This window comes from Triturus cristatus, chromosome 4_1 (genome assembly GCF_964204655.1).
Source record: "Triturus cristatus chromosome 4_1, aTriCri1.1, whole genome shotgun sequence".
NCBI classification, from domain to species: Eukaryota; Metazoa; Chordata; class Amphibia; order Caudata; family Salamandridae; genus Triturus; species Triturus cristatus.
Window position 1 is genome coordinate 572547422 of NC_140585.1, and position 23977 is coordinate 572571398.

General features: G+C 43.2%; 1 protein-coding gene across 1 annotated transcript in view; it reads right to left on the minus strand.

The window, feature by feature from the left end:
* Positions 1–23977, minus strand: part of SEMA3E (semaphorin 3E) — a 612412-nt gene that overhangs the window by 102869 nt on the left and 485566 nt on the right. Inside the window, exon 9 of the mRNA XM_085652902.1 lies at positions 17589–17658. Coding sequence (XP_085509028.1) covers positions 17589–17658 — 70 coding nt within the window. The remainder of the gene's footprint in view (positions 1–17588; positions 17659–23977) is intronic.

The window sequence follows — 23977 nt, forward strand, 5'->3', positions numbered from 1 at the left end:
TGATGACAGAGGGTCTTTTCAATAAATAATGTTGCCTCACCCCCTCTGGTCTCCTTTTAACATCTACACTTCACTTATCCTTGCATGCAGACCCACACATACCTTACGGCTAGATTCCTAAAAAAGATCTCCGAAAAAGTGACCCTCCGGGGGACCTGTTGGGCATTGCAATGCCGGCCCAATGAGGAGAACCACTCCATGATGAAGCATTACATCCTTCGGGGTGTGTGAGGGCATCAAGTAAAGGTCCCTCTGACCTTCCCACACGAACGACCAATCCTTCGCCATTTCTCTCTAGTCTTACTTCTTCCTTGGGAACTGTGTCTCTCTATAGTGATGACTTTACATTCAGGAGCACAAGTCACTGGACCTATATCCAGCTCCTTGTCCCCCCTGCCACCTCTTTTTAGTGTGTGAAAGGTAGGACATGCTCTGATGTGTGTGGCATGTCCTGATAGTGAAATACTGCCAATTTCATCTTTCACTATTGAAAGGCTCTCTGTCCCATAAATTAGAATGGTGAGTTTGCTTAAAACATCCTATAAGCATAACTGCCCATGGGAACAAGATAGGACAACAAAGTTTGATATGCCTGAATTCAGAATGTTAAGATGCATCTTTTAGTAAGGGTGATTTTTAAATTCTGTGTTTGAAAATACCACTTTTAGAAAGTAGGCATTGTCTTGCCTAATCATCCAGTGTCCTCTGCTAGGTTGTGTATTGACTGCCTGGCTTTGGAGTGACAGGGGCTGAGGATGTGCATTCTGTTCAGACAGCCACTTGGGGAGTTTGGTTTGTCCTACTTTTCCAGGGTGTGTCAGGGCTGGGCTGAATTGACCTGGGCTGCATGCAGAGTAAGGGGAGGAGATTTCTTTCACACCTGAATGGGCCTCGTAAGCCTTAGACAATGCTGTTTCCACCTCTTGCCAAGAAGCAGCACCAGAGAGGACTGAACTGGTTTTGACTGGGCAAAGAGCTTCTCTGCCAAAGAGAACGAAGGATTTTGTATTATAAAAAGAGGGGCCAGACCCCAGAATTTTAGATCACTTCTGGAAATCAAGAGGAACCTTTGCCAAGGAGAAGAGCTGAAGAAAATGTGGAGGGATATTGTTCTGTGCTGTTTGCTGTCTGAGGTTGGCCTGCAGTGGCTACTTTCTGCTAAGGAAAGGAGAAGGACTTTGCCTTTTGCTGGTTCCCCCGCTTGAGGGAGATCTCCAAGGGCCTGAAATAGAGCTTGTCTCCTGTTTTGAAGTCTCAGGGACACAAATAATTCATCCCCAGCTCCCCTGAACTCCCTTGCTGGGAGTTCTGACCTGCCTAGAGGTGCCTGCTGGTGTTTTGGACCTCTGGAGGTTGTTTCGGGACTGGAAACTGCAACAGTGTGACAAGAATTTTCCGATGCATCGCCACTGCCAAAGAATCGACGCAGCGCCTGCTCTTGGATGAAGTGTCTGCCGTGCGATGAATCCTGTGCACCGATCTCCTACATCCGAGATCACCACACCGATTCTGACGCTGACCCGTTTGGAGAAGAACCGACGCATCGTTCCGGATCGTCATGCTTCTCATCGAAGCATCAAGTCTGTTGCATCATTGAGGGACGCAGTAAGAAACTGACGCATCACCTCCCCACACAGTAAGAAACCGACGCATCACCTCCTCTCCAGTAAGGAACCCACGCATCACCTCCCCTGCGCAGCAGTAAGGAACAGATGCATCACCTCTCCCAGAGCAAGGAACCCACGCATCACCTTCCCTGAGTGTAAGAAACTGACACATCACCTTCCCTGCAACCCTTTTTGCTTGCATTTGTCGATGCATTCAAGGTATTTTGTGTAAAAGTGTTGCATCCTACATTTTCTTGGAACAGAACTGTTTCTATCTTTTAAGAATCATATGTTTAGTACTGTATTGTGGATTTCTGTAATTTTGGTTTAGATAAAGATTATTTATTTTTCCAAACCGGTGTGGTGTTAATTTGTAGTGTTTTCACTGAGTTACTGTATTTGTTCACAAATGCTTTACACACTGCCTCTGATATAAGCCTGTCTGCTCATGCCAAGCTACCAAAGGGGTGAGCTGGGGTTATTTTAGAAGTGTATCCCCCTTATCCTGACTAGGCAGAAGGGTCCCTACTGGGATAAAGGTACCTACCTCTGCCAACTCGAGACCCCCATTTCTAACATGCTTCCTAACTCATAATTAATTTCCAATTTCGGAAATATCTGACAGACAGGTCTCTGCAATGCATAAGTACTCCTAGGTTTGACATTCTTTCCTGGAGCAAACAAAGCATTGACACTCCAAGTAGACAAGCCTTCTCCAGCATAAACAACTGACTAGAAGTCAAAGAACATATCATTAACTTTTCTAATGATGGCCGCTGTCCGGGAAGGTGAAGACGGACCACACAGGGGCACACGATAAACACCTACCGAGGGCGGGGACCCGCAGGAGTGGGAGAAAGCCTGCAAAAATGCTCACCAGCGGTTGGCTAGCATTGTTTGAATCTCCCAATGTGGGAGCAGCGGCGTGGAGCCGGGAGTGGTCATAAGCAAGGGAATGGGTCGGGAACGGATTGACCTCGTCACACAGAAGGAATCTGGCAGGAGGCTGTCGCAGCGACTTAAGCTGCGGATTGCTTAGCCAGCAGCTGTGGGGGCCGAGCGAGAAGAGGACTTTGGGACGGCAGTGTTCTTTGCAGCCTGTGTGAAGCAGCGGCAATCCTGGCTTTGGGAACTGTGTTCCCCTTCCAGCCCCACTTTGACTTCATCTGTTTGGCACAGAGTTATTGAGCTGCTGTTGTTGGTTCCCTTGTGGCACGTACGGGTTTATACAATGATTCGTGCCTAGCTGCTCATCCATACAGAATGAGTTTCATATTTACCTTCTTTAGCACTTTGAGCATGCCTCACCCCCAGTTGCAATCATAATTGCACCTAGATCAAGTGACATGAAGAAAAGAACTTTCAGTTACATTAAGTCATATAAGTAGAAAAGCCATATTCTGCTAATCAAAGATAGGCTGCTATATTTCCATAATGTAATATGTTCGCCTGACTTGTCAATTTCAAATCATGTTGTGAACTTTGAACCAGGCTTATAAGTGCCATGTGAAGTGCACGGAATTAGTCTTTCAGCCAAATGTGTAAATGTTTTTTGGGAAGATTTTAAGACAGATGGATTCCACTCCTACCTGATGTACCCATTTTGACTTTGTCTTTTTGGCCCTGATTCCGAATTGGTTGAAATTTAACAACTCTTGTGCAAACCGCTGTTTGTGCATGGGTTGGAATTCGAAATTGGGTGGTATTTACTGCACCCGGTAATTACTAGTTATGTGATATACCTCACTCACCTTTATTGAATTTCGGCAGGGCAAACCTGTTGGAAATTAACAGCAAAAACAGTATGCCATTTCTGGTAACCTACGGGTTTTGGTGCATTAGGCACCAAAATCTGCGTGGTGTTCCCAAAAAACGTCAGAGCCAGTGCTCTTTATACCACCTTATAAATTCCAAACCTCGCAGTCTCAAATTTGATCAGGTGCGATGAATAGCACCCGTTCCTCTGACACGCTCATCATCTGTCCTTTACGTTTTACATCAAAGATTAATGTACAGTAAACTATTCTGCAACATAAAGTATCAATTTATACAAAGAAGTGACATACATTAAAGGTGAATATATATGTAACTATAAAGTATTTTCTTAACACAGTCTTATTGATTTTTTCAAAGAAGCATGCTGACATCTACATAGCATGGATACAACACATGACAGCAAAGCCTCCAAAGCATCAGCGGGGTCCTCACACAGAAAAACAAGCATTTGCAATGCAACAGGTCTCGCATTTACGCGTGTTTGAGCTATTGGCATTGTAAATGACAATTCCTTTTATTTATATCTTGGTTTTTGAAACATGAATAAAATCCATTGTCATTTACAATGCAATAGCTTAAACTCGCGTAAATACGAGACCTATTGCATTGGAAATGCTTGTTTTATAATGGCATGGTTTCAGCTGTTTATTGTTTTTATTTGAAATATGTAGGTGTTTCTTCATAAGAGCAGGGTTTTTGTTCTTTGAGCCCAAATATTGCAAAAATAAGTGTTCCTTCAAGGTGTTCCCTTTTTGTTGGAGGTCGCCCAGGAAGCAGAGCGCGTGTGGGGGATTTCTTCAGGAAATAAGCTTCTAGGCAGGAAATAACTGGGTTTTGGAGCAGTACCCTGGGAAATTGAACCTAGTTCTTATATAACCATACAAAGAGTGCCCACACAGCACTAATAATATACGCTGTCATCATTATCAAAGGAATAAAATACCCTTGAAATTATAATGGGTAAGCACACTTTTTAACTCACTACAGAAAGAAAATACGTCTTCAGTATTATCGCACAGATAAAGTACTTTATATAAGCACAGCGCGGACAGGAGACTTCCAGACTGCAGTTTCCGCCTTTTGAAGGGAGAGTTTTTTCATGTGACGGCCCGAAAGAAACACACATTAACTTCGTATTGCGCCAAAGTAAATACACATTTCCACATTGTGGCGGTGTGAGTGCACACTTGACGTATTGTCACGTTATCACGCGCGCGTGCACAGCCCACCGAGTCAAATGCAAAGCGCACACCGTCCACATCAGAGCAGAGCACTGTTGTGTTTACATTCTTAGCGTGTTCTTAGTTCTTAATTCTGTATGATGACAGCCGAGTGTTCTTAGTAGAACATGTTAGGTCATTGTGGAATGTATTCATTTGTATTGAGACAGTTAGAGGACTTGAAGAGGACTGTTTGTATGCTGGCCTGCTCTTCGAATTATTAAAGGAATACTTTGCTTAAATTCCGACTCCTTCATCTTCATTACACTGGCGACGAGCGGTTTCGAAGAGCGGATGAACCCACGTTAACTTTGGAAGCACAATTAAGGAAATTCTCAAGCTGGATCCTACGTTACGAACTTATGCTGTTCGGGAGCAGCGGAAGATCTAAGGGAACTGGAGCGAGCAGAGCGAATAACGGAGCTGAATCCTCGAAGTTAAACGAAGGAAGTCAAGTTATTGACGTGAGAACCTACCTTAATCCGTTGAGTCTCGAGTTCGTCTTTGCCATTGCGGTGTCTCGAGCGCGCATCTTGCTGCCTGCATTGTGCGCGCGATTATCACCGAGCGTGGTAGCGTCATAGCAACGTGCGTGCGTAACCCTGTGTACGCGTTGCTAGGATACCGTCACTCCGTGGCAAAACAAGGGAATACCGCGCAGAGCAGTGTTTCAACTCATTTAACACAGCGCGATGAGGAATTAGAAGTCAATGCTACGTTTGCACTGAATTAAAAGCGTGGTGGATCCAGTTTACAGGTTACAATTGCTCCAGCACAAACAGCGTACGTACTTGCCGGTAATCAAACCGGATTTCAACGAGGAGTATTATTTACAATTTTAAAAGTTTAACTTTGAGACTAAGCAAGTAATAACTTATACATTATGAGTCAGCCCAATTATAATATTACGGCCCCACAAGCATTTTGGGTTTCAGGAACAGAACCTCCTTTGAAATGGTTGGAGTGGAAACCTTACTTTTGCAATTACATTGATGCATTGGATGAAGAAGGAAAAATGTCTCATGCACAAAAGAAAAGATTACTGTTACATGCATTGGGTCCAGTTGGGTTAAAAGTGTATGAAGGAATGTCTAAACCTTGTTTTCCAGGTGATATGAATGTATATGCTTTGACCTTACTACATTTGGATACCTATTTTGCGCCCAAAGTCTGCATTGGCGTCACGAGGTATAAATTCTTTTCTAGGAAGCAAACTAAAGACGAAAGTATTGATCATTACTTAGCGGATTTAAAAAAAATGGTTTTAGATTGCAAATTTGGGGTGTTACAAGAAGATCTAATAAGAGACCAAATAGTAATGCATGCCTTTAACCCCACAATACAAGATAGACTATGGATAAATGGTGACGCACCGTTGGATGATATTCTGGCAATTGTGCGCAAAGCAGAAATTTCGGGCAGATGTGCTAATGTTCTCAAACAAGATAATAGTATTGCTGATGTAGTAAGCAAGGTTAATGTGAGTGATAAAAAGAAAAGTAATTCGAATTTTAAACCTGCTTTTACTAAATATACACCTCCTAATGCACCTAAATGTTATAGATGCAACAGTTTGGAACATTTAGCAGATAACAAAATGTGCCCTGCACTTAAATTCAAATGTACTAATTGTGGACTTAAAGGTCATTTTGCTAAAGCCTGTAGAAGACGTAAAAACAGTGTAAGGTTTGTCAACAACTCAGATGAAAGCTATCAAGGTGTTAGTGAGACTGAAGGAAATGGTGATGAGGGGGATTTGGTCATGAATTTACATGATAAATTAGTACTAAATATTGATGAGGGAACCATGGTAAACAAGCCAATGTGTTGGATGGATATTGGTGGGGTAGGTGTCAAAATCTACGCAGACTCAGGCTCACCTTTCACTATCATTAATGAAGAATTATGGAAATCTTCTTTTATACAGAAGGTGGGTTCACAGTTATTGGAACCTGACATTCACCCTGAAGGGTATGGTGGTGAAACCATTGATCTTCTTGGTTATCGTTGGTTTGTTTTTAAATTTAAAGGAAGAGAGTGCAGAGGAAAATTATATATTGCAAAGAAAGGACCACCAGTTCTTGGATGGTTTGACCAAAAACAATTACATATAATTTTGGACCCCAACAGTAGTGAACAGGTGTTGGTTGTTGATGACAGTATGACAGTGAGTAAGGAAATTTTAAAGGAATTTCCGAACGTTTTTAGTAGTACTCTAGGTAATCTTAGAAAATTTGAGCACAAAATAATTCTTAAACAGGATGCGTCTCCCAAAGTACACAAATGCAGGAATATTCCTATTTTGGTTAGGGAGGAAGTTAGTAAGGAATTGGATAAATTGGTGTCTAATAATATTATCGAACCAATTGAGGCCTCAGACTGGGTTTCTCCGATCGTCGTAGCGAGACGTAGTAACGGAAAAATTCGGCTCTGTGTGGATTTGAGGTACCTGAACAGCAATATTGTTGTGGACAGGTTTCCGTTACCAAAAATTAATGAAATGGTTGCTAATTTAAACAATGCTAAGTGGTTTTCGACCATAGATCTGTCATCAGCGTATCATCAGATCTCCTTGTCCCCAGAATCAATGAAATTTACATCCTTTATCACCCCCTTCGGGTGTTTTCAATATAAACGCATGCCCTTCGGTTTGGCCTCAGCCGCTGCTGTTTTTCAACGGTTGATGTACCATCTTTTCAAGGAGGAACATGGTGTTATGTTTTTTCAAGATGACATTCTTGTTTCTGGCTGTGATGAGGAAGAGCATATGGCTAGGTTAAAAAAAGTGTTAAGCATTCTGCAAAGTAATGGTCTTACGGTTGAGCATTCGAAGTGTAAATTTGCACAAAAAAGTGTAACCTATTTAGGTCATATTATTGATAAAGAAGGGGTGAAACCTAAACCTTCTTTAGTTTCTGCCATTGTTGAAGCTCCTACACCGTCCAATAAGGACGATGTTAGATCCTTTTTAGGCATGGCAGAGTTTTGTTCGAAATATGTGTCAAATTTTGCAACAAAAACATACAATATTCGCCAACTTTTAAAAAAAAGCAGTACCTTTTTGTGGTCACAGGAATGTGATACTGATTTTAAGACCATTAAAGAAGCCATAGCAAAAGCTTCTGCTCTTCATAGTTTTGATCCTTCGTTAAATAGTGTAGTTACTACAGATGCTAGTAACCGGGGCCTTGGAGCTGTTTTATCTCAGGTTGACAATCAGGGCAAGGACAAAATTATAGCTTACGCATCCAGGTCATTGTCACCTTGTGAGGAGAAATATCCAATAATAGAAAGAGAAGCGTTAGCGTGTGCATGGGCGTTAGAGCATTTCAAATCTTTTATTTGGGGGAAACCATGTGTTCTTCGATGTGATCACAAGCCTTTGATTAAGATATTAACCACAGAAGGTGCTATCACTGCTTCAGCAAGGTTAGCTAGGATCTCTATGAGAATGCAAAATTTTTTGTATAAGGTGGTTTATGTACCTGGCAAAAGTAATGTGGTTGCAGATTTTTTATCAAGAATGCCCTTAATGTTGGAACAGTGTGAAAACAATGAATGGAATGAATTACATATTGCCTTTGTACAAGATCAGGGTTTTTCTGCTATTGATAGAGAAGAGTGGGATAAGCAGTATTTGGATGACAACATTCTCCAAGCTGTAATTTCTTTTATCACTAATGGCTGGCCTAAGGATAAAAAGTCATTGAATGCAGACTATAGACCGTATTGGGAGGTTAGGTCTGAGTTGTCTATTTCTCATAATTCTCTTTTGAGGGGGGAAAGGATAATTCCACCGGGCAATTTGCGTGAAGGAATTGTAGATTTATGTCACGAAGGTCATCCAGGAATTGTTAGGACGAAGTCACTGGTTAAAAGATTGTTTTGGTGGCCAAACTTTGATTCTCACATTGAAAGGGTAGTAAGAGATTGCACCATCTGTGCTTCTTCGGATAAAATTTTGCAAACTTTTCGTCCTCCAATGGCTACGGGTTTTGTACCTAAAAATCCGTGGGAGTGCATTGCAGTTGACATCATGGGACCTATTAGTAATAGAGATGGTTCTCATTGTTATTTGCTTGTCCTTATTGACTTATTTTCTAGGTGGCCGGTTGTTAAAATTGTGGAAAGTGCTGATACAGAGTCAGTTCTACTATTTTTGGATGAAATATTTGTGATTGAGGGTATTCCTTCATATATACTTACTGATAATGGGGTACAGTTTTTATCTTTAAAAGCTACCACGTATTTCAAAAAATTAGGCATTACACATAAAACTACTTCACTTTATAACCCTAGTGGCAATGGAATGGTTGAAAGATTCAACAGGGTTCTTAAAAACACTATTCAACTTTCACTGAAGAGTAATCTTGACTGGCCAACTCAAGTGGGGAAAACAGTGTGGAATTATCGAATCACTGTAAATGACTCTACTGGATATTCTCCCTTTATACTTATGAAAGGGAGAAATCCTAGGTCTAAGGCTATTCCCACGTGGTTATTTTCGAGTGAGGTGCAACCTTGGTCTAGGGAAGAAGTGAGTGCTCGTATGGAACGGGTGCATGATAGGAACAAAGCTTATTATGACATGAAACATAGTGCTAAAGAAGTTGTCATTGGGGTAGGTGATTGGGTACGTATTAAAAAACCGTTCAAGGTTCAAAAGGGAGTTTCTCAATTCTCTGAACCCATTAAAGTGATTGAAGTTCTACTTAACTCTGTGAGGGTTAGTGATGGTAGGGTTTGGAATTTAACCAGAGTTGCCAAGTGCAAGAATGACCTTGCTAATTATAATTGGATGCCTGATGATTTAGATGATGGTAATTCTGGAGAAGTTCCTTCTGTCTATACTCAAGACAATTGTTCAAATACTACCATGTCTGATGTTAATGTTAATACTGGGGTTTCTGCACAAGGCTCTGTAACCTCGGATTTTAATGTTTCTGACTCCTTTTCTCCTATTGATGAATCGATTTCTCATCGTCGTTCGTCAAGGAAGAGGGTGGTGCCTTCTTGGTTAAAAGATTACATTGTCACCAATAAGTAGGTTTAGTGTTGCTTATGTTATTTAATGTTCATTTCTATTTGTTTTTTTTATGGTGTTAACTATTAGGGAATCTTAGTGTTTTTAAGTTGGTTTTTATGATTATTATTTTTTATGTTTTGTTTTTGCCTTCATTTTCTTTTGTTGGGAAAAAAGGGGGATGTGTTGTGTTTACATTCTTAGCGTGTTCTTAGTTCTTAATTCTGTATGATGACAGCCGAGTGTTCTTAGTAGAACATGTTAGGTCATTGTGGAATGTATTCATTTGTATTGAGACAGTTAGAGGACTTGAAGAGGACTGTTTGTATGCTGGCCTGCTCTTCGAATTATTAAAGGAATACTTTGCTTAAATTCCGACTCCTTCATCTTCATTACAAGCACACAGCTCCCATTATACACAGACATGCAATCTGAGGAGAGCGATGTGAGAGGACGCCCCCCTCCCCCATGGGCATCATGTGTGACCATGCGCAGGCCGGGAGATTAGTCTGGGCTGAGGGGACAGAACAGTTATTACCTGCCCTTATTGCATTCCGGCTGCACAGCTTTAGCTTCCAGGGAAATAACTGCAGACAGTTGAATCGCAGCGCTTTCCCCAGAGCGGCTGAGGGCAGGGACGGGGATGCGGCGAGAGTGCCGGCATTTGCATGACTATGGAGGGGGGAGAGGAAGGAGGGAGAAAGAAAGGCGGTGGCGGGTGCGCATATCCCTGCCCCCTCCAAACACCTGGAGCTGTATCGCCACAATGGCACACAACACGGCGCTAATGATTCACCCCGAGGAGGAGCTCAGTGGGTTAAGCGCGCGCTGCAGAGATCTGTGTGGCTTGCAGTTCAGAGCTTCGCTTCGCTCGTGGTCAGACTAGCTGTGCAGAAGTAACCCACACTAGGAGTGCTCAAGAAACCCTGTTAACCCTCCACGAGAAGCCACACTAACCCTTAACAAGAAACAATCCTGACTGACCCTGAATAAGCCACACTAACTCAGCATAAGAAACCACACTAGCCCTGAACAAGACAACACTTCAACCATGCACGAGAAACTAAACCATACCTGCAAAAACAAGCGCGGCCGCGAAAGTGAAAGCGACCGCGCTGAGTTTATTTAGTAACCTGATCCACGACGCAACGAGGAATGCAGCTGCACCCTGTGTGCCTCTGTTCGCTCCAGAGTCCCTAAGGCCGTGGGAGTGAACATTTGAAGAAGAGGTGGAAAATGCACCCGCCTTTGGCCATTTGCGTGCTTTCCAGTAGTGGCCCGTGGAGGGAGTTCTGTGGGGCGGTGAGGCGGGGCGGGTGAGGGACAGGTTGGATGGTAGTAAACACCGGAATATTGATGAACGATGGTAAGTAAACAATAAAATAAATAAAACAAATTTCGTTGCGCGCGCTGCATCTCATTTGGCCACAATGAAAGCAGGATTACAGAGCAACGTGTTTTGTCTCTGCAGCTTCTGATCTCCCCAGATATACATCTTGCTTATTGATCTCCCAGTCTATTCTGAAAGCTCTTGCCATGATACAATGTAAACCGGACCAGAGGTGCGCCAACCTCGAGCAGTTTCATAGCTTATAAATTATCATGCCTCTCTGATGGCAACTGCTATGGGATTTATCTGTCTACGCTGCCCATTCTAAAAAGTCGAGTGTGGGTGTAGAAGGCCTGGTGAAGTATTTTTAACTATATCAAGCGAAAGCTGGTCCATATTGTGACCTCCTATGGGTATTTACTGGCCTCTCCACGGTTGGTATCACCCAGCATCCACAGGCCTTGTCCCCAGTTATTTATTTCTAAGTCTGTCCAGTGATGTATGGCATTTACTGTGCAGTGTTCTATAGATCCGTGATATCACCTGTCTGTGTAAAGGAGTCACTAGCATACTATATTCCAACTGTAAATACTTGTAGTATTGGGAATCTGCAAATTCGTATTAGAGCTGGAGATCCTCAAACCTGGTTCACTCTATATTGGCTGCTTGGTGCCACGCATTTATTGGCTACACACAGGAGGAGTTTTGGTACGCAGTTGGGAAGTTCTCCTCTTTTGGGATTGGTTGACCTAATTCGAAGGGTGCTGTTTTACTCCCTATCTGGACTGAGAATAGATAAGTTTAAGGGACCCAGTCTGGGCCTTTTTTATCAGGCTTTTTTTCCAAGGGGTCTTCTATTCCTATATAAACAACTCTTTGTCGTGAGGATGGTCTTATGTATTTGTTAAGACAAACGGATGCTGAAAGATCCACGGATTGACCACAACAATAGCGAACTTTAAGGACCTACAATCCACTCTTCAAGGAAACCTTATAACACTGAAGACAAAAAAGTTGGGGGGTTCCCTGGATTATCACAGAATCACTGTGGGATAATGCATCTGTTGTTGACTATTAATTACCAAATGTTATTGTTGTCAAATAAATTAAAAATTGAGCCGCTATACATCGAAGTGCGACATTGGTAATCATTTTTTTGTAATTAACCATTTGGATATATGTATCATTGTTTTTAGCTACCGTACCTAAGGTTCTCTGGGGAGCGGATATCCTGACAATTAAGTAACTGAGACTGACGTTTATCATGTTTACTGTATATGCATATGTAAATATTTATACCTAGTATTCCATGGGACTATTGGGTTGTCCCATCATGTTGCAGTTCATGAAATGGCACAATGCCCTGGAGTTCCCAGACATCGCCCAGTTTAGATACACAAAGGAGATCCCAAGTATGAAACCCTTTATGTGACTTTAGATCAGCTAGAAGGCTGGAATCCCACAGGGATGTTTCTTGAGGGATTTTCTGCTCCTGCCTCATTGCCTGGTTACACTTTTCCAAGACTTAATGACATTATTGACAGTATCTGTTGGGGTATGAGTAATTTTTGTAGTTCCCAGACTATATAATTCTCTTTGTGCACCTTGTGTGAACATAACCTTTTTGCCAGCCAATATGGCCTGGTCCTCTTCCCCAGGAAATTCCTAGTCATTCACTACTTGCAGTTGCACTGCCCAGTAGTATAATTGTAGGTCTGGCTGTGATATTCCCCCATCATAAGACCCCTTTATGAGAGCAGAGAGTGCAATCCTCAGGTGGCCCCCAATTGAAGAGTAACAATCTTGTTACTGCATCCATAGCAAAAAGAAAGCTACTAGGGACTTCATGTGGGGTGTTTTGTAGCAAGTATAAACATTTTGGCAATGCTATCGTTTTGTTCAAAGTTACTTTACCCATTATGGACTGAGGTAACAGTTTCCAATGGAGAATGACAGCCTTGTATTACATAAGGATCTGCCCTATTTAGTGGTACATAACGTTTTTAGCTTCCTCTGTAAAATAAACTTCCGGAATATTTATATCCTCCACTGGTCTACTGCAATGGGCATACCCAGTCTATCAGGGGGCTCCCATGCAGAACTGGGAACACTCTTTTGCCAAATAATGTTTATGCCTTAGTATCTTGTAAATATCTGCAGCTTTTCCAAGACTCCGGTAATAGACTGCATGGGTCTGTCATATAAAGAAGAAAATCATTTGCATATATGGAGATGACATCCTCCCACCCGGAGTCCCATGAAATACCATGAAGGAGGGAGTCATTTACACCCACACCGCCAGAGTGTTAATTGTGAGTGAGAATCAAATAGGAGATAGCAGGCACCCCTGTCTTGTGCAGAAACCCTTATTCAAGCCCTCGGTGGCTATACAGTAATTAAATGCAACCTGGAAAATACAGTTATCAGCCTGTCTCTATGTTTGTCGGCAATTCTGGATATAAGTAGACCCTAGTGATTGCTGTTTAAGCCTCCTAGATAGTCACCCCGGTTTGTACTGATCCTACACTCTCTGACAAATCATTTTCAGTTGTCTCCTTTAGATATTGCCTCGTATCCGAATCTTTAATATCATCCACTCCTCCCTTTGCAGTGTCACTGCAGTGCACAATCTAGTGCACTGGGGGGGAATGATCAGAAATCTTGTTTTGCAGTATCTGCCTCCTGACTGAGAAGTAATTGAGCCTCAACACTGTTTGCATTCTGTTAGACATATAGCAATATTGTCTCCCATTCAGGTGTGCCTCTCTCCAAAGATCTCATAGCCACAGAGAAACTGCAAAGTCCCTGAATCTACTGTCTTTAGTCCACTGCTGGTCTGTTCTCATAACTCTGTCTATGCCTGGTTCAATGGACAGGTTGAAGTCTCCGCCGATAATCAACAGAGCATCCACTGCCTGCAAGATCCTCCTTCCCATTCATCCTAGTGTCCGTGTTTGAAGCCCTGGAGGGACATACCATGTCACTACCATTATCCTAGCTTTGTTCCAGCCTTCTGGATCAGTCAAGCTTTGTGTTATACCCATTGGGATTGTTCTGCATACTAGGAGCCTGAGGTAAATCCCGAGTGAACCAGCAGTTTGTACCTTACCTTCCTCAGGAAGCCGCAATTATTACCCACTAATCGGGTTTCTTGTAATTATATTAGATCTGAGTCTTGTCTGCAAATTAACTTTTGTACGATTCCTCTTTTACTCTTATGACCCAGACCATTGATTTTCAACATCAAAGTATTTAGGCCTAAGGAACGAGGGCTGTTATGGTGCTTCATAGAAGTGTATTGAACGTCCCCCCTCTTCTGCCCTCCATGTCAGACCGGTCGTCCCTGTATCCAAATATGCCTTTTGATGCTACAGCATACTCCCAGTACCTCCTAACTCACCCCCGCCTCACAACTTCATGCTGTGGGTTCAGAACTCACCACTGCTCTAATTGTTGAGGAATCTATTACCCATTTATCAAACCCATTAGCTCACAAACTTACTCTAGCAAGAACAGAAATTGCTACGGCTTTCACTTATTGGGGATAGGGGGTTGGCAAACAAATTGAGGTATTTTGTTTCATACCTCCAGCAACATTTAATTGAGTTCGTGTAGAGTCCCGCTCCTCCACTACTATGTTTTCTTGTGCAGGCACAGAGCCTTCTTTACCCAACTGACTAGGTCTCTCAGTAGTCTCATTTCTGGGTCTCTCAGGTATCTCATTTCTGATGTCCAGGACTTCTGTGTTTGCTGTGCGCGGTGAGGATCCTTCAGTTAGGATTTAAAGTTTCACTGGAAATAGTATCATATACTGTAAGTTTTTTATTAAAGGATCTTCATTTAGCCTGTGCATAGTAAGAATATTGTCACAGTGTAGTTTTCAAGCGTTATAAGACCATGTTGTCTAGCTGCATGCATGATTGGATCTCGGTCCCTAAAGTTGAGGATTGGAGTGATGACTGGTCTGGGTCTCTCGCCTAGTTTTGGTCCGACACCGGGAACTCTGTGTGCTCTCTCCACACCAAAGTGCTGTGAGAGTTGTCCCAGAATGATCCACTCTCTGAGGAGGCCTTCGACAAAATGTATCACATATCGTACTTCTGCCTGTTCAGGTACGTCGACCAGGCGCATGTTATTGTGCCTTGATCTATCCTCTGCATTATCAGCTTAGCATGTGGGCTCCAAGTGATTTTGGGAGAGAGTAAACCTCTGATTTCAGGTGCTTGATGGTCTTTGAAGGTTGCCTTGGTGTATACATTCCCATGGTATTCACATTGTGAACATTTTCTAGAAGTTCTGCATGCATGAGGTTAGAAACGAGGGACAACCATGTTGAGTTTATGTTCTAGAGAAGATCTAGAGTCTCTCTAGGTGTGTCTTGTTCGCTGGGGACTAGTCATGGTCTTTCTACCCTTGCCTCTTCTCTCAATATGATGCTGCAAAATGCATTTTTCTTCAGGTTGCTGGCAGTTGATTTAGGACTTTTATGATGGACCATTTTCACCGCTGGTGATTGAGCTACCCTCAAGCAGTACCCTCACAATATCAGCCTCTAAACATGTTTCTGCCATGAACACACACTTGCCAACCTGAGTGTGGCACAAGCAGATCGGGTTATGGCCACAAGTAGTGGCTCCACAGGGGTGTTATTCTGGTAGACTAGTCAGTCACTGCTTTGAATTTTTGGCTTCCCTCCTGCCAGACTACTTCAGGTCTTCACCCTCGTGAGAGCTGGCTAAGATTATGGCCAACATTATGGTCAGCCTTTGTGCGCTGTAAAGTAGTGCTTCTATGTGACCCAGCAGGGCTTAGCATTTCTCATAGACAGAAGGCGGGGAAGGGTGGGAGTGGGGGCCACAAGCCCTGACCATGAGGCAACTTTACTTTACGTGGCTGCTCCGCTGCTCTTGCCCTGCCAGACAGAGTGCTGATATCGGCCTGTGAGAAGGTGGTGGACACAGTCCCAGGGTTCCATCAATGGGTTGGCTGGTCCACCCCAATCCAAGGTGTCCATATCCGCCCCTCGTCAGCCTGGACCAGCCTTCTCTCAGTAGCCACTGAGTTAATCCTTTCACAGCGCTCCAGCATCCATCTTCCTTCCGCCGAATCAGGGCTGCAGTGCAGCCTCTTGCCGATGTTCGGGCTGCTGTATGCTTGCTGGTGCCCTTCACAGTGTGCCCACCATTAACTACCAGCTCGCTGGCTTCACTGGATCCCTCAGGACTAAGAAAACAGGATATTGGATGTTACAAACTGTCCCTGGCAGGAGCTCCAGTTCAGTGTGCCATCTTTCTTTGGTGCTTGGCCATGCCCCGCTCTGCTATAAATACTATTTCTGTTAGATTCATCAGCATGCACACGTTTTGTTTAAAGGTCACACTTTTTTCTTGTTAGACAGAATCTCTGGGCAGGAGAATAAGGTAATGGGTCTGGCTGAAGGCCATGTTTATTGTTTCGTGGCCTCTGGGTGTGACCACAGGCCATACTCAATTGGTACTACATACAGGAGTACTAGGCACATATCATGGCCATAGACCATGTGTATCCCCCTCCGGGCATAGGTGCAGTCCAGAACCAATTGGCACTCAGTTTAGGGGGTGTAATCCTCTACTATGCATGGTCAAAAGTCATGGTTTATGTCTACACAGATACACACTCCACCCACTGTTATCACAGTTTAGGACTGCGTGCAGTGGGTTACATCTACATTATGGCTTGAACTGGGCCTGTCCTCAGCCCTCAGTATTCATGGATAAAAGCCATGTGCAATGGGCTATGTCCACTGAAACAAAAGCATGTCATGCACTCAAGCCTTACTGCACCTGGCAGATGATTGTGCACAGTGGGCTATTTACACTACATGGTGAAAGCCTGTGCGCAGTGAGGCTCAGTGCACTGCGTGGTTGAATGCTAAGATATGCATCCAACGCCCTGGATGCTTAGATAAGGTTGTGTGCAGTATTTCATGTCAGCAAGGGGGGAAGATGAGATTATATGTTATAACAACAATTATCATTACGTACAAACACAGCGCCAGGAAGTAAACAGATCCGGTGGTGAAAACCGCATAATGTTTTAAAGTTTGCGGTTCAGTATTTGTTCCTGTGCCCCCCAACATCTCTCTCCTTGAAATTTCGTTAGATTGTAACGATCCACAGTTAAGTTCAGGAGATGTTTATCACCCAAGGTGTGAAAAGAAAAAAATAATCCCTCTTTTGATAGGATTCAATTATTGTTCGTATTTGGTAACTATGAATCCTTGCCAGATCTGGTTCATAGGAGGATTTTCAGGTTAAAGGTGAAGATGTATATACAACTGCCTTTCAAAATTCAAATATCTGAAAAAGTACTGAATGGATTTACACCAATCTATAAAAAGCATCTGTTTTGACAAAAGCCTATATTGTTGCCAAGTTTGTTCTAATACCGTTTAATAATTTTTGCAAAAACAAAAATAACTGATGGATCTGCACAACATTTAACATGCGAAGACTTATTTGAATGCTGTAACTAGGTTAATTGCCAGTTTCCACAAAACCATACGTATAGAACACATTGTAATACATTCATTTATTTGAATTTTCTTTCAAAGTGATTTGCATTTATTACATTTCTGAGTTGTCACTAAATACCTTGTTGTGGTGAATAATCCAAAGATTTCTGGGTTTTTATTGTCTCTGGTCTGTAACAAAAATATATCTTCTGCAAAATAGAAAAAGAAAGTAGAAGTAGTTAACAAAATATAGCTCAGCAGTAGGTGGTTAGACAATATTTTTTTTTAATCAGAATCATACATATTATCTTTAACTTTAAAAGACAAAGGTGGTCATTTAAACACATTACAGTTTACCTCCTAGCCTGGCAGACTGGATGAGGCTGTTACTTGCACTCCCCTGGCAAACTGCTTCCATAGTTAGACATCCCTTCATGCCTTTTTGAGATCTCTGAGTCTTTGGTGTATTGGTCAGTCTGGCGAATGCACTGAAGGCAGAAAAGTTTGCCAAGAGGTCAACTTGTTTTCTTCCCAAAACTAGAGTATGTTTCAGTACTACAATAAAGCCCGGGGGTTCTTTGGCAGCTCCTACTTCCCACTGGGTTTGGAGACTAGCAAGACAAAAGGGAGGTAGGCCTAGGTGGGAGCTTTATCTGCCAGTGACAGGGTAGACATCCTTTTAAGCTCAGGAAGGAGATGGGCACTGGGCACAGGGCCCTGAGTCATCCTGCTCAAGGAAGAAAAACACATCTTCACACCCAAACCTAGTGTCCATTCTCTGGGACCAATCTTCTTCTCAGCAGAGGGAAGCCATCAACAGTCAGGTGACACTGAGCACAGGCAGAAATACCCTTTTTGGCTTAGGCAGGAAAATGACAATTTTCTGAGAGTGCCATTTCAAAATAGTAATATAAAATCTGACTTCACCAGTAAGTTGTATTATAAAATACTATTGAAATGAGTCATTGATAGGCCTGAGTGGATTTCATGGAGTTCTGCTATGTGGAACTCCACTAAACACCCAAAAAACTCCACTGTGGAACAAGCAGTATCCCAAGCTGTCCGCCGACACTAACGACACAACGGCGCACGATCTAACCCTGGCACGCCAGGAATATAGGACATACGCATGGGAGGCGGCCAAAACGCGAAACACTGCAACCCAACACCTTATATGTATAGAATACATATTTAAATAACGAACCAAACCACATTCACTGGATGGTCATCAGTGATGTCATCAGTGATGTCATTTGAGATGTCATCAGTGATATCACTGACCATGTCATAAATGATGTAATATGTGACATCATCAGCAGTGGATTGCGGGCGCGCGAGATGTAGTTAGTACAACTAACCATATCGGAGGAATTTCAATGGTTTTGTATGAGTGAAATGCCCAGCTAACTATAACACCCCTAAAACCTATGGTTTTTTCAGTGAGGTTTTTTAAATGTTATGTTATGTTATGTTATGTGCTAATTCCTAACTATATCAGGCCTGAAACCTATGGTTTTTTAAGTGAATTTCAAAGGTTTTTTAAATGCTAATTCCTAGCTATATCAAGCCTGAAACCTATGTTTTTTTCAGTGAATTTCAAAGGTTTTTTAAATGCTGATTCCTAACTTTATCAGGCCTGAAACCTATGGTTTTTTCAAAGGTTTTGTAAATGACAATTTTTAGTGTATTAATTGTTATACTGATTTTTTTTATACTGATTTACTACATTTTTTAAACTATTTGTTTTTAGATATTTTATTTTTTTAATTACATTATAATTACATTATACATTACAATACAAAATATACTTTCTCAGAATGAATTACTTTAGTTTAAATACTTTGCAAATAGGCAATAGAATTTTAAGTACAGTAGTTACAGTTGTTGCAATGGGCAACACAATTTCAAACACAATGCAACATTGAGCTCAATGTGAATTTCTAGTCAAATGCAATTAGTTACTTTATGGATTACTTTTCTAACCACAGGACTGGATCCTAGATTCAGTCCTTGGACATCTCCTGTAAACAGTTGAGTAAAAGCGTTTTGGTTACAGTAGTGAATTTTAAGGAATATTATTGTATTTTAAAAGTTGACACAGACATTTTTTCACATAGAATCACCAATGTTATCCTATGGCAGAAAATTCACTTAGCAGGTAAGTAGTGTTATTGCTAGTTTTTCTTACTCAGTGGTGGATCCTGGATCCAGCACTGGTGCATCTCCTGTAAACAGTTGCAAGAATGTGTTTAAGTCATACAGACAATTTTATAGGAATATTTTTAGTTTGTGAAAATCGACACAAACTTTTCTGCTGAAAACCACTCAAAGGATTCATATGGAAGGAAATACAAGTTACAGGTAAGTACGCTTAGAATTACTGTTCAGGGTCAGTGCTGGGCTAAAAGTTGCAGCACTGGTTTCTCTCCTGATAACAGGTGAGTAAATCGGAATTCGTAGTTCGGCTGATTTTAGAGGAATATTTGTAAGTTTCAAAAAGTCAACACTTAGAAACTTTCTGCTGAAAACCACACAATGGATTCCTATGGAAGGAAATACAAGTTACTGATAAGTACGCTTAGAATTACTTTTCAGGGTCAGTGCTGGGCTAAAAGATACAGCACTGGGTTCTCTCCTGATAACAGGTGAGTAAATCGGAATTCGTAGTTCGGCTGATTTTAGAAGAATATTTGTACAATGGTGAAGGAAGGAGGCGGGGCCTGAGGTGACGTGTGCAAACACGCCCTGTGGCACGTTTTAAGTTGGGGAATTAATTCCTCTTCAATCCTGCGGTACCCTGGGGGTCAACTAGCCCACCAGGTACCTCCAGTATGCGCTAAGGAGCTGTGTTGCAGAGAGGTGTTCAGAAGCCACGCCCCTTTTTACAACACTCTGCAACGCAGCTCCGTGGCGCTTTCTGGAGGTACCTGGTGGGCTAGTTGGCCCCTAGGGGACCTCTGGATTGAAGAGGAATTAATTAATGAAGTTAAAACGCTCCACAGGGCGTGTTTGCACACATATCACCTAGGGCCCCGCCCCCTACCTTCATCACTGTGCAAACTCGCCCGTGGCGTGTTTTAAGTTGGGGGATTAAGTCCCCTTGAATCCTGAGGTCCCCTGGCGGCCAACTAGCCCAACAGGTACCTCCAGTATGCACCAGGGAGCTGCGTTGCAGAGAGGTGTTCAGAGGCCACGCCCCTTTTTACAACACTCTGCAACGCAGCTCCGTGGCACTTAGTGGAGGTACCTGGTGGGCTAGTTGGCCCCTAGGGGACCTCTGGATTGAAGAGGAATGAATTCCCCAACTTAAAATGTGCCACAGGGCGTGTTTGCACACATATCACCTCAGGCCCCGCCCCCTACCTTCACCACTGTGCAAACGCCCCCCATGGTGCGTTTTAAGTTGGGGAATTCATTCCTCTTCAATCCATTTTTTTTAAGAAGGGGGCTGTGTAGCCCCCTTCTTTTTCTAAAATAAATTGGCCCTGGGGACTCCATCCCCCAGGGCATGCCCCCAATTTTTTTTTCTTTAAAATATAAAAATCTGGAATTGGCCGCGTGGCCCCACTCCCGAGGCCATAATTTGCCCCGGGGACCCCTTCCCCCGGGGCATGGCCCTTTTTTTAAACATTTTTATTTTGGAGGGGGGCTGCCTTGCCCCCCTCCTGTGGCCACTTATGGCCCTGGGGACACCATCCCCCAGGGCTGGCCCTCTTCGTTGGGGGCCGTGGGGGGGTCCCCAATCCCCCCACGGTCCCAGCCGGCTCCCCGCGTCCTGCGGGAGCCGGCATTGCTTTTCCACATGGGGAGCAGCTAACATGCTGCTCCCCCTGTAGAAAAACAATCTACTTTCCTATTTGGAAGAGAGAGCAGGTTTCCTGCTCTCTCTTCCAAATAGGAAAGCAGTTTGCAATGACAGGGTGGGAGCCGCGAGGCTCCCACCCTGTCATTGCAAACTACAGTGTCCCGGGGGTGGGCACCCCGGAACACTGCAGGAGCTGGCCCTGGGGGGTGGCGGTCCCCAGGGCTTAGACAAGGCTCCAGGAGGGGGGCCATGCGGCCCCCTCCCACATTTTGAAGAAACCCCCCGGAGTGGCAGTCCCCGGGGCTGGGGGGGCCTGAGAGCCCCCCCACCCAATTTTAATAAGCCACGGGGGTGGCAGTCCCCGGGGCTGGTGGGGCCTGAGTGCCCCTCCACCCAATATTAATAAGCCCCGGGGGTGGCGATCCCCGGGGCAGTGTGGGGGGGATTGGGACCCCCCACACTATATTTTGAAAATGCCCCCGGGATTTAGCCCCCTTGGAGGCCAATCATCAAAGAAGCACGGGAGCCCGCGCTTCATTTTTTTTTTTCCGGCTGAAATTCGCACTGGGTGCGCGAATCTCGCTGATATTTTTTAAAAAAAAGCTTTTTTTGGCCCTGGGGGTCCTTGTGGGACCCCCTGAGCAGACCTAGGGGGTCAGGGTGTTTCTACCCTGCCCCCTTTACTTGTTTTGCGCGTTTGTTTTTTAGGTTTCTTGTGCCTCGGTTCTACCGAGGCACAAGATGGCTGCCAACACTTCCTGATTTGGAGCGTTGACAGCCAATTAGAATGCAGCTCGTGCACAGCAGGGTGCGCGCTGGGTGCTCTTACAGTACACGGATCCTCGAGGCCATAGATATATATGTACTTTTAAATGTCATTTTCTCAGGAATTACTGAACGGATTTACACCATTTAAGCAAAAGGTACGAGTCTGAACTAAGGACTACCTCTTTGCCAAATTTGGTGTGATTCCGTTTGGCAGGTCGGGCTGTAGCTGCGGCTAAAGGTCCTATGGGAAATTGCATGGGGAAAACGTGTTTTGGGACCCCCCTTTTTTCTCGGCCCCCGCTTGACGAATCACCGTGAAACTTTCAGGATAGGAGCGGGCCGGAGCTGGCCAAAAGTTTTGAAAATTTCGCGAAGATTCGTCAATCGGCGCCAAAGTTATTCCAAATAGAATGTTGCGGATTTTCTATGGAAAATAGGTCCTAACTATATCTACCTACTGGCACCCGCCAGTAGGTTATATATATATATATATATATATATACATATATACATATATATAAATATATACATATATATATATATATATATATATATATATATATATATATATATATATATTGCAGCTCCCAAAACTCTCGTGATCACACAGAGTTAAGCACTCACTGAATGGTCAGAAAAAGTTGGCACATCCTTAAAACCGATACAGTTATCGGTAAGGACATTCCGAAAGAACCAATGATCACTTTTCCGAAATCTAGATCACTACGTGATAAATTGGTGCAGAGCCACTTATCACCTCTGCCACAACCTACGGGTACTCTCATGGCCCTGCACGGATTCTTCCCCTGCGGGAAGTGTAGAGCCTGCAAAAACTGTAAGAGAGTTCTCACATACAATATCCCAGGGGTCAGGCAACCAAGGCGCATAGACAAATTTATCACCTGTTCTACCACTCATGTAGTGTATTGTCTCATTTGCCCGTGCGGGCTCAAATACATTGGCAGCACTATCAATAGTGTAAAAATGCGCATTTTGGAACACCAGCGCGCTATCAATAAAAATGATGTAAACTACCCTGTAGCTAGGCATTTCGCCACCATGCACCATAGCAACAGAGATCTCCTACAGTACTTTGGTCTCGATCATGTACCCGCAAACATTAGGGGGGGTGACCGAGTCCAAAGACTACGCAGATTGGAATCCCGCTACATTATAGACTTACACACAAAGGCCCCACACGGTCTTAACAGTGGGGAAGAATTGAGTGTACACCTGGGCAGATGAGCGCACTCTCTGGTTCTAGAGATAGATGGAACTATATATCTTGAGGGATTAAGAATCAAGCTATAAAGCAGAATGCACAATCATGAGTGTATGTCAAGTTTTCCTGATTAGTTTCAACATTGGAGATATATGGATCTCACATGTGTATGAATTATGGAAATGAGTTTGAAACCCCCACATGTGATGCTTACTATTGTCATACTGTTTTCATTCTCTATCTCGTTGTCTTCCCTGCATTTTTGTTTCCCATGTTTCCCATCCCTTCTCTCCCTTTTCTTTCCTTTTTCTCTTTCTGTCCATTACCTGTCTCCTGGAATGTATAGAAAGCTATGGCCAATACATGGCGTTATATGGTCTCTCGCATGATAACGGTATATACCTTTCTCATGACGATTTGTTGATTTATTGAAATATGCAGCAATATCTGATGAATTATGTCATATATGATTGCTAATTCTATCATGGCTTCCCTGATTAAGAGACTTAAATTGTATGGACATGATGAGTGAATATATCACTCCAAGATGGCCGCCCCAAGAATATTGTAAATAGTGGGATTTGAGCCATCTTCTGTTTCAGTGGCTGTCAGTCGAATCTGTTTCACGCTGTCGCGCAATACATGACGTAATTTGTATTTAAATGTAGGCGCGCGGTCTTGCCATCGAGACACTGATGAAGATCAATTCGAAACGCGTCTGTCTTGTTACTTT